Consider the following 10,261-nt stretch of genomic DNA (forward strand, 5'->3'; position numbering starts at 1 on the left):
GGCAAACACCAAATCAAAAAAAAAAAAAAAAAAAGGAGGATTTCCATGTATCCAAAAAGTAATGAACAATCGTATGTGGACTAATGTAGATACTTTCTAAGGACAGGTATCTAATTCAGTCGGGGGTTGGCTGAACAAATGGATACAACTAAACCTTTAATAAGAATAAAGCTAAAGGGGTGGGATACCCCAAAATAAGTCACCAATATCAAGACTTACACAAAATAAAGACAATTACAAAAATAAATCCGTACATATCCAATGTGCAATAAAGGGAAAAGCCTGCTAAATGTTCCAAAGTAAGCCTGCGCACATTCCCCATAACTAGTGGAAATGATAGAAAATAGGGTAGGTAGGCTAGATATTGCACACTAGCTGTTTTGAGGTATATATGTCAAAAAGACCTTTTAAAGTCTAGTAAAATACTAGCGTGAGCAAAAAGACGATAGAACCACATACTAGGCTTCCATGAGTTGCAACATAGTAATAGACAGTATCAGGATGAAGTGAAACATTGTTTCAATAGGCTATAACAAAAGAGAAAGAAACGGATACACTTATCGAGTGAAATCCCTGGCCATGTAGCCATTTGGTAAAGTATTAGGTATAAGATCTCCTACAGTAGCAGCTTTTATAATATCCCTAATGCGACTTCAAGCGCTACCCTGAATAAGAAGCCTGTCCCTAATCTACAGTTACTAGATATACAGCCGCCCAACGAATATCTTCTAAGATCAAGTCCGGTATCTAGGTAGACTTGAAAGTAATAGAGCGGAGCAAACTGAGCATTAGGTGGCTAAATCAGCATGTGAGTGATACAAGTGTCTAAAATGTGCAAACACGAGCAGCTCGAGATCTTCAGAGTTACAGGACAGCATGGAAAGGGTTAAGTGAAAGGAAAGCTACACGTTTGCGTGAGCTTGTGGTGGGCAGCAAGTAAGCTGTAGAGTTGATGCATGGGTGTGATGCCAGCTCTGAGAGAGACAGTGTGGGTGGCTCTTAAAAGAGCCTTTGTGTTAGCGGGTGGTCAGGGAGGCGGACATTTACTTGGCGCTGGTGTACTTTGTGACAGCCTTGGTGCCCTCAGACACGGCGTGCTTTGCCAGCTCTCCGGGTAGTAGCAGGCGCACGGCAGTCTGGATCTCCCGGGAGGTGATGGTGGAGCGCTTGTTGTAGTGAGCCAGGCGAGAAGCTTCTCCTGCGATGCGCTCAAAGATATCATTGACAAAGGAGTTCATGATCCCCATTGCCTTGGAGGAGATGCCGGTGTCGGGATGGACCTGCTTCAGCACCTTGTACACGTAGATGGCATAGCTCTCCTTCCTGCTCTTTCTACGCTTCTTGCCATCTTTCTTCTGAGTCTTGGTGACGGCTTTTTTGGAGCCTTTCTTGGGGGCTGGTGCGGACTTTGCTGGATCAGGCATGATTAACGCTGTTAGCTCGCGAGCGAATAGCAAGCTGCTCCTCCGGCGGTTCTATTTATAGGCGGACCATGTAAATGAGGCCCTTCCGCTTCCCTTCCTGCGATTGGTTGCTAAAGTCAGATGACGTAAGGAAGCGGCTGTTTAACACTAGCTCCAGCAATAGATTGGTTCCCTGTATAACGTGTCTCTAATTGGCTGCTTGTAAAGTCATCCAATCACAGAGCAGAGTGTGTTTATAAATAGCCTGTGGTAGGGGAGGAGTTTTCATCTTCTTGCATTCAATCAAGAACAAACATGTCTGGCCGCGGAAAGCAAGGTGGAAAGACCCGTGCAAAGGCGAAGACTCGCTCATCCCGAGCGGGACTTCAGTTCCCAGTCGGCAGAGTCCACCGTTTGCTGAGGAAGGGCAATTATGCAGAGCGTGTGGGAGCCGGTGCCCCCGTCTATCTGGCTGCAGTGCTGGAGTACCTGACCGCTGAGATTCTGGAGCTGGCAGGGAATGCCGCTAGAGACAACAAAAAGACCCGCATCATTCCCCGCCATCTCCAGCTCGCTGTCCGTAACGATGAAGAGCTCAACAAACTGCTGGGAGGAGTGACTATCGCCCAGGGAGGTGTCCTGCCTAACATCCAGGCTGTGCTGCTGCCCAAGAAGACCGAGAGCCACAAGCCCAAGAGCAAGTAAAGCGGACAGCTGCTGCACCTGCCTCCCTCACCTACCAAACACAAAGGCTCTTTTAAGAGCCACCCACGTTCTCCACAAAGAGCCGATTAATTGTTCTGCTGCGCGCAAACCGTTCCCTGTATCTACACACACACCACGCTGGGAGCTCATAAGCAAGCTAAAATATTAGGGCGCTTCTGTCACAGCACTGACTGAGTCCCATTTGCAGTCCATATCCTGTCCAACATTCCAGCTATAGAACTAGTTAAAATCAATGGCTGCCATGCATGTCTATGATAAACGCAGCAGCAAATTAATACCAATTGGGGCAAGTGTATATAGTGTACAGGTCCTCTTTTGTTAAGCGGGGCATCTCTACATGTCGCTCACTCTCAGGATTCCTCCCTCTCCCGCTGTCTGGAGGACATGCCGGGTGAAACCTACTATGAGCGTTCAAATCCTAGCGGCGCTACAGCTCTGTTGTCTGTGCTGCTGGATGAGTTAACGCAGCCTTAATAGCCTGGCCTCTCGGCTGAAAACATTGTTTCAATAAGTGGATGCTTTGTAACATTTCCTGCTGCTCTGTCTCCTGGAGCTCATTTGTATGGCTACTGAGCGTCCTGTGAGTGAAAGTCCTTTATCAGACGTGGCTTCTATCCCATCGAAAGAAGCGGCCTTTCTGCATGTGTAAGAGGTCAATGTCCCCGGGGCGGGGCCGGGCCGCCGAGCAGAGCGGTCGCAGGGACCATCAGCTCCTGCAATTGAAGACCCTTTAAGCCCGGAAAAAAGATTCTGTCCACTCATACCTGCGACCATCGACAAGTAAGGGCTACCCGGAACGGGGAGAGGCTTGCTCCCAGAGTTTTAGTCCCCCGGAGGGGAGATCTCAGCAACACCATGCGGGACCTTCCCTGGCGGTGAGTGGAGTGGACGGCCGCCGCTCCACTATCCCGCCCAAAGGAGCCCGAAAACCACCTCTGGGCGGACCCGGTCCCGGTCCCCCCCCCCCCCCCTGGGCTGGGGGGGTGATCCCGGTCCTTACGCCGCAGCCAAAGCTGGAACCTGCCAGACCGCTGAGAAGGCCTGAGGCCAAGATGGCGGCGGCCACGAGTAAAAGCACCAACTCACAGAGCCAGAAGCAGGCCACCGCACCCCGCCGGCTAGACAAACGAGGAAACCAAAGGCGAGCACACATCCTAATAAACGGGTACTAACGGAGGCAGAGGGATGAAGAGGAGGGGAGATGCACAGCACAAAGCAGCACCCCAAGCACCGTTACCGGCGCCATACACCGAGCTACCCCCCCTCTGTAAGCAGGAGAGCCAGAGCCCAAGGTACAGCCACGTGTCCCCCTCCTACCCAGCAGATACTCAGCAGCGGCACCCCAAGCAGACACACAGCATGACAGTGGGGCCCTCATGGACGGAACAGAACGAGAGGCACGAGATTCACCTGGCGTGTCGCTGACTCTTACCAACGGAGCTGCGATTACTACAATCACTCAGAACTCTGACCCTACTCATAAGTATCAAGCGTGATTGACTAATTGCACACCTACCAGCTTAACCATAAAGCACTCGGACTGCTGGAGATGGGACTTGCTGTCCAATCTAATGTGCATCGAGCAGGATACCCTCTCCCAGTTGTCTGGGTGCATTCAATATCTACTCCATGCACAGCTCCCGCAACGAGAATGGAATGAATGCTACCGTCCTGATGTTCCATAACCTCATGTTGCCTGAATTCATATGGTTAATAGTATAATTTAATCTGCTCCTACCATGCTATCCGGTTAGAGGCTGCTGAGATAATGTTGTAGACTTACTATTACTGTTTATATATGTTACCTCATAGATATAATAACCAGCAATGTGCTAGTGCTAATGTTTCTGCAGCAACCTATTACAGCTAAGCTGGAACCAGTTAATCTGCCCCTGCCGGGTTACCCTGTAGGAGGCTGCTGTGATAATTATTGTTATTCTGATTGTTAATCCATGCTACCTTATAGACAATCTAACCAGCGGTGCGCTAGTGCAGATATTTTTGCAGCGATCCTTAAAACTAAGCGAGAAATTACTCACCAACTCAGTCTATATTTAGCAGGGTAACTTTACAAAGTCATCTCATCCACCATAAAAATGTGCGATTAACGTTGAATGCTACACATAAGTCGAGAGCACAATTAGCGAAGGGTTAAGCAGCCTGTTAACGTGATTAAAATACTCAGACAAGCGGCTCAGGACCACCAGGCTTAACCTTTTATTCCTCACACCACCAGTTAAATATGCATACGTTCACAGCCCACTGATAAACACAGCTTGGTAAACGAAGCTTCACCTGTAGATATGGGAAGGGAATGATAGTCTCTGTTAAGCTACAGACCCTGTAATTTAATATATTTTCCAGTATGTAGCTGCCTGAAAATATACACTGTCTTAGGCTTGATAACCTACAGTTCATGTTGGCTATAGCTGTTGATTATTGCTTATGAATATTGCTATTTGTTAAAAAAAAAAAAAAAAAGTGCATGTATACTTGACTACCCCATTGTTACATATGTCTCAATAACGCATGAGGATTGCCGTTGGGGTACCTCACATGCGTCTGTTCATCTTATATGCACTGCAAAAATAAAGAATTAAAAAAAAAAAAAAAAAAAAAAAAAAAAAATGTGCCTGTCTAGCGAATGTCACAACCTATGTTATGTACTGTACGTATTCATACCTTGATACCGCTGTTGTGGCGAGCCAAGGCTGTTTGTTAAACTTGTGCACGACAAAAATAAAGAATTTAAAAAAAAAAAAAAAGAGGTCAATGTCCCATGCACCCCTCCCCCTCGATAAAGCCTATACAGCTATTAATAAGTATGTTGGGAGGAATACGTCCATTACTGCCCACTGCCATTCCTTTCAACTAGTAGCGTCTATAATAAATGCTGTCAGGACAGGAAGGGTCACTAAAGGCTTAGATCCCTTCTTTGGGCGCGTGTGCTCAATAGATGGAGGAGGGGGGAGGGGATGAAGCAGTTGATTTGAGCGGGCATTTTGAATGTGGGGGAGGGGATGAGAAGCAGTTGATTTGAGCGGGTATTTTGAAATGGTTTACTATTTGTTTTCAGCCAATCAGAACATACCACCCACTTGATGAACCAATGAAAACGCCGTATCGGCTATAAAGCCCAGGCTACAGCGAGCAGCGTTCATTCCCTTTCGTTTTGCTACAATGGCCAGAACTAAGCAGACAGCCCGTAAGTCGACCGGAGGCAAGGCTCCCCGCAAGCAGCTAGCCACCAAAGCTGCTAGAAAGAGCGCCCCAGCTACCGGGGGAGTGAAAAAGCCTCACCGTTACCGTCCAGGAACTGTGGCTCTCAGGGAGATCCGCCGTTATCAGAAGTCCACCGAGCTGCTCATCCGCAAGCTGCCCTTCCAGCGCCTTGTCCGTGAGATCGCTCAGGATTTCAAGACTGATCTGCGCTTCCAGAGCTCTGCTGTCATGGCTCTGCAAGAGGCTAGCGAGGCTTACCTGGTTGGTCTTTTTGAGGATACCAACTTGTGCGCCATCCACGCTAAGAGGGTCACAATCATGCCCAAAGACATCCAGCTGGCTCGTAGGATCCGAGGAGAACGTGCTTAAGTTGAAACCTGCTAACAAACACAAAGGCTCTTTTAAGAGCCACCAAATCTGCACTCGAACGAGCTCCAACACATTCATAAAAACGTGTCTTTTAGCCTGTGACTTTGAGCGGGCTAGCTAAGGAGCCCTCACACTACAATGCTCAAATGTCCCCACATATCCCATTTTCACGTCAGGCAACGATGTAGCCATCATCTCTGCTGGTCTATTTCATTGGCAATTTTACAATAACTTCACTATTTAGAATCCATCGTGTGGAGAGGCAGCAGGAAAAAGACTACTTTTTCGCTTAGAGGAGAATACATAGTTAACACAGGAGTGCATATGCAAAGCTAGTAACAATGTTTCTATTTAAGTGGCTGCAAGCATGTATTAAATGTAGGCAACAGTAACAATACACCAAAACCAGACCTTTCTTGACAGTGTGTGTACGTACTTGCTCATAATCTAAATGCACCTCACTATATCATAATTGTTTACATCCCCTACCATTAACAGAAGGCGGCTCCAAACCCTCCGATGGTTCAAACATGCGGTCTACAAATACAGTGTTTAGCAACCTTTCCCGTCTAGATGTTTGGGAGCAGCCTCTACTACTATCTCCTTCTCGGTGTATCTATGTAGATAGCAGGCAATTTATCAGGTGTGGAAGGGGTTAAAGTGATTAGGTTCAGTCTTTTAGTGAAAAAGTGGGTGGCCCTGAAAAGGGCCTTTGGGTTAATGGGGTGTGCGGTAAAGTCAAGCCCGAGTTTTAACCTCCGAAGCCATAGAGAGTGCGGCCCTGGCGCTTAAGAGCATAAACTACGTCCATGGCGGTGACAGTCTTCCTCTTAGCATGCTCGGTGTAAGTGACGGCGTCCCGGATGACGTTCTCCAGGAATACCTTCAGCACCCCGCGAGTCTCCTCATAGATGAGGCCGGAAATACGCTTCACGCCTCCCCTGCGAGCAAGGCGACGAATTGCAGGCTTGGTAATGCCCTGGATGTTGTCACGAAGAACCTTCCTGTGACGCTTAGCGCCACCTTTTCCGAGACCCTTTCCTCCTTTGCCTCTGCCAGACATGGTTCTGCTCTTCTTTCTGCACGAACGATATGAGATGCTGTGCAAAGCTCTTCCTTATATACTCCTCGGACGGACCGTATGGGGACCTGCAGCAAAGGAGGCGGGCGTTTTAAACACGCCCCTTCACTTTTTTTTTTCCTCTCAATAATATGCTTAACCCTCTCCTTCCGTGCTCGAAATGGTTCTGGCTTTTAAAACCAAAGCTGTTTATGCTTCAAAAGATTTCACAATCGTGAAGTCTTTTGAAGTATAATCATTTTATCATGTCTTTAGTGTTTCTTTGATAGTCGGCTTAGCTACTGCACAAGGTATCATTTCTTGGGCTTTATCACTCTTTGAATATCGAAATAAGCGCCCGTTTCACACGTGGAGAGAGGACGAGGACAGTCCCTTTTATTATCACCATGTACAAAATCGCAATCCCTAAAATATGTTCTGCTTTATTATCTTACTGAAAAAGGCAATAACATTAAATCTAGTCTGGAAGGACACTGTGATATTCTATATATTATATGCGTTTCTCACTAAAACTGGCCTTTCGCAATTTAATGAAGAAACACCCTCAGTATCTTAGAACGGAGGGAATTTCTAAGCCAAAAAAAATAAAAAAAATCAACGCTCAAGTGTAGCACTGGTATACGGGGACTTAGCCACACCGACAAGATACATTCCTGTGTAATCTTTTCGAGCACTAGATGCTGGGATTACAGGATTCATTAGGTTATTCCTGACTTTAGAATGAGGGATGGAGGGGGAACGATATGTGTGACATGACACCAAAACAAACACGTTGCCATCACTGATATATAGCTCTGAAATGAGAATGTGGTGGCTCTTACAAGAGCCTTTGGGGTTTGGAAAATAAAATTAAATGCGAGCAAGGCTTATTTCTTTTTGGGAGCTGCCTTTTTAGCCTTTGCAGGACTCTTTGCGGCTTTGGGTTTGGCTGCCTTTTTGGCAGGGCTCTTCACGGTCTTCTTAGCCGGGCTTTTCACTACCTTCTTGGGCTTGGCGGCTTTGACTTTCTTCGGACTTTTGGTGGCCTTTTTAGCGGAGGCGGCCGGCTTTTTGGCCTTTTTCGGGCTCTTTGCAGCTACCTTCTTAGGTTTGGCTGGAGACTTGGTGGCTTTCTTCGGGGCAGGCTTCTTGACTTTAGCCGGTGCCTTTTTCTTGGTAGCCTTGTCCTTGCTCTCCGCCTGCTTTTTGTTGAGCTTGAAGGAGCCGGAAGCTCCGCTTCCTTTGACCTGGACGAGAGTGCTTTTAGTCACCAAGCCCTTGAGAGCCAGCTTGAGGCGGCTGTTATTCTTTTCCACATCATAACCAGAAGCAGCCAAAGCCTTCTTCAGAGCTGCCAGGGACACCCCGCTGCGCTCTTTAGAAGCGGACACAGCTTTGACAATGAGCTCGGACACGCTAGGACCGGAGGGCTTAGCGGCTTTCTTGACACCGGCTGCTTTCTTGGGCTGCTTCTTCTTGGAGGCGCTTTCTACCGCAGGTGCGGCGGCGGGAGCTGGGGCGGCTTCAGACATGGTCACTAGTCTCTATGAAGATCAAGCAATAATACGCGCCCGCAGCAGCCTCCAAATTATACATCTCCAGCTAGCATCTTATTGGCTGATCTAACCACGCTCTGATTGGATACAGTCTTATGACACACCCTCCACTGTCCCTACTCCATCTTTTCACACTCTGCTCTCACGCTGTGTTTCCGAATGGATAAAACGAATACATTTAGGTAAAATAAGAGGACGGAGGTCGATGCCATCTATCGTGGAATGTACTAAACTATCTAACCAAGAATTCATTAGCAGCTCCATGGGTCCCGAGGGTTGTCACGATCTAGCAGAGCCGGTGAAAGCTGACACATCTCCTTTGGGATGAGCCTGATGTTCTCCACAAACATTACTGTGATAACTATTAAAAGAATATATTCCAAGGTTTTCTTTCTCACTCTTATGCAAGAAAGGGAAGGGGCCCGTGTTATCAAGGTGGGTTGAAGCTCGTGTCGTAAAGAAACAGAGAAAAGGGATTTTGATCCTCGTTTGTTCAGACAGGTAGCTCAGGTAGGATGTAGTAAGATCATAGCAGAAGAGCTCTTAGTCGTGGCAATTTTTAAATTACATAATTACATAATTGTATGTTATATATCTATGTTTACCCTCTAACAACAACTAAGACCAGTTATATTAAAACACACACACTGTGTTCTCCAGGAAATCCTTTATGAAGCCTGGTGTAGGTCTGGCACAGTAAACAACAGCAATGAGTTCCGCACTCTAGGGACTTTTTTCCAAAACATCAAAAACATTTCAATGCTATTTCAAATCATGATAAAAACATGACAGCAAAAATTGTCCTGATTTTAGCACCAAATTAGGAGCTAACATGTTGATCTGTGTGGCGGACCACCAGGGTATCACCTTCATGGATTCCCTTTCCCGTTGTATTAGCTAGTACAGCTTTCCACAAATACATTTGTCTAAACGTAATGCTGGGAGTCAGTGGCGTACACACGACCCATGGGGCCCCGGTGCTAAAATTGATCCGTGCCCTTCCCCCCGCACTTACTCTGCGCGGGCCGGGGTCGCAACAGATGGCGGCAGGCTCCGGGTTGCAGGGCTGCGACCCCTGTGACCGCGGTATGTACGCAAGTGTATGCAGATACACATACACTTAAAGGACCACTTTAGACACCCAGATCACTTCAGCTCAATGAAGTGGTCTGGGTTCCAGGGCCCTGTAGTTTAACCCTGCAGCTGAATACATAGCAGTTTCAGAGAAACTGCTATGTTTCACTGATGGTTAATCCAGCCTCTAGTGGCTGTGTCACTGACAGCGGCTAGAGGCGCTTCCGCGATTCTCCCTGTGAAAATCACAGTGAGAAGACGCTCGACGTCCATAGGAAAGCATTGAGTAATGCTTTTCTATGGGCGGTTTGAATGCGCGCGCGGCTCTTGCCACGCATGCGCATTGGGAGCTGAGAGGCAGGTCGGGGCGGAGGGATCCCCAGCGCCAAGGGAGTCCGGCGCTGGAGAAAGGTAAGTGCTTAAGGGGTTTAAAACACACACACACTCTCACGAACAGACGCATACACACTAGCTAACAGACACACAAATTTACTGCCAAAGACACACTCAGTGACAGACAGAGACACATACACACTCACTTATAAAACACACACTCTCACTGACAAACACACACTCACTAAGACACCTAAGACTCACTAGACTCACTAACCTAAGACTCACTAGACTCACTAACAGACTCACTAACAGACACACACAAACTAGCACACTCAGTAACAGACACACACACTCACTCACACACAGACACACACACTGACACTCACTAACAGACACACACTCAATAACAGACACACACAACTAACACACAGTAACACACGCAAACAAAAACTAACACACTCACTGACACTCACTAGCAGACACAGTAACACACACACTGGCACAAAAATGTGCAC

General features: G+C 47.3%; 2 protein-coding genes across 2 annotated transcripts; one reads left to right on the top strand and one right to left on the bottom strand.

Annotated features, from left to right (window-relative positions):
- Nucleotides 1–5,309: 5,309 nt before the first annotated feature.
- Nucleotides 5,310–5,720, top strand: LOC134576796 (histone H3). The gene has a single exon (XM_063435495.1). The coding sequence runs from the start codon at nucleotides 5,310–5,312 to the stop codon at nucleotides 5,718–5,720; it is 411 nt and encodes a 136-aa protein (XP_063291565.1).
- Nucleotides 5,721–6,471: 751 nt separating this feature from the next.
- On the bottom strand, nucleotides 6,472–6,783 carry LOC134576797 (histone H4). The gene has a single exon (XM_063435496.1). The coding sequence runs from the start codon at nucleotides 6,781–6,783 to the stop codon at nucleotides 6,472–6,474; it is 312 nt and encodes a 103-aa protein (XP_063291566.1).
- Between the last annotated feature and the right edge of the window lie 3,478 nt (nucleotides 6,784–10,261).

This window comes from Pelobates fuscus, chromosome 11, assembly GCF_036172605.1.
Source record: "Pelobates fuscus isolate aPelFus1 chromosome 11, aPelFus1.pri, whole genome shotgun sequence".
Classification (NCBI taxonomy): Eukaryota; Metazoa; Chordata; class Amphibia; order Anura; family Pelobatidae; genus Pelobates; species Pelobates fuscus.

Bases quoted from the DNA above. Each gene is read 5' to 3' on its own strand.
- LOC134576796 (XM_063435495.1), top strand. From the start codon at position 5,310: ATGGCCAGAACTAAGCAGACAGCCCGTAAGTCGACCGGAGGCAAGGCT.
- LOC134576797 (XM_063435496.1), bottom strand. From the start codon at position 6,783: ATGTCTGGCAGAGGCAAAGGAGGAAAGGGTCTCGGAAAAGGTGGCGCT.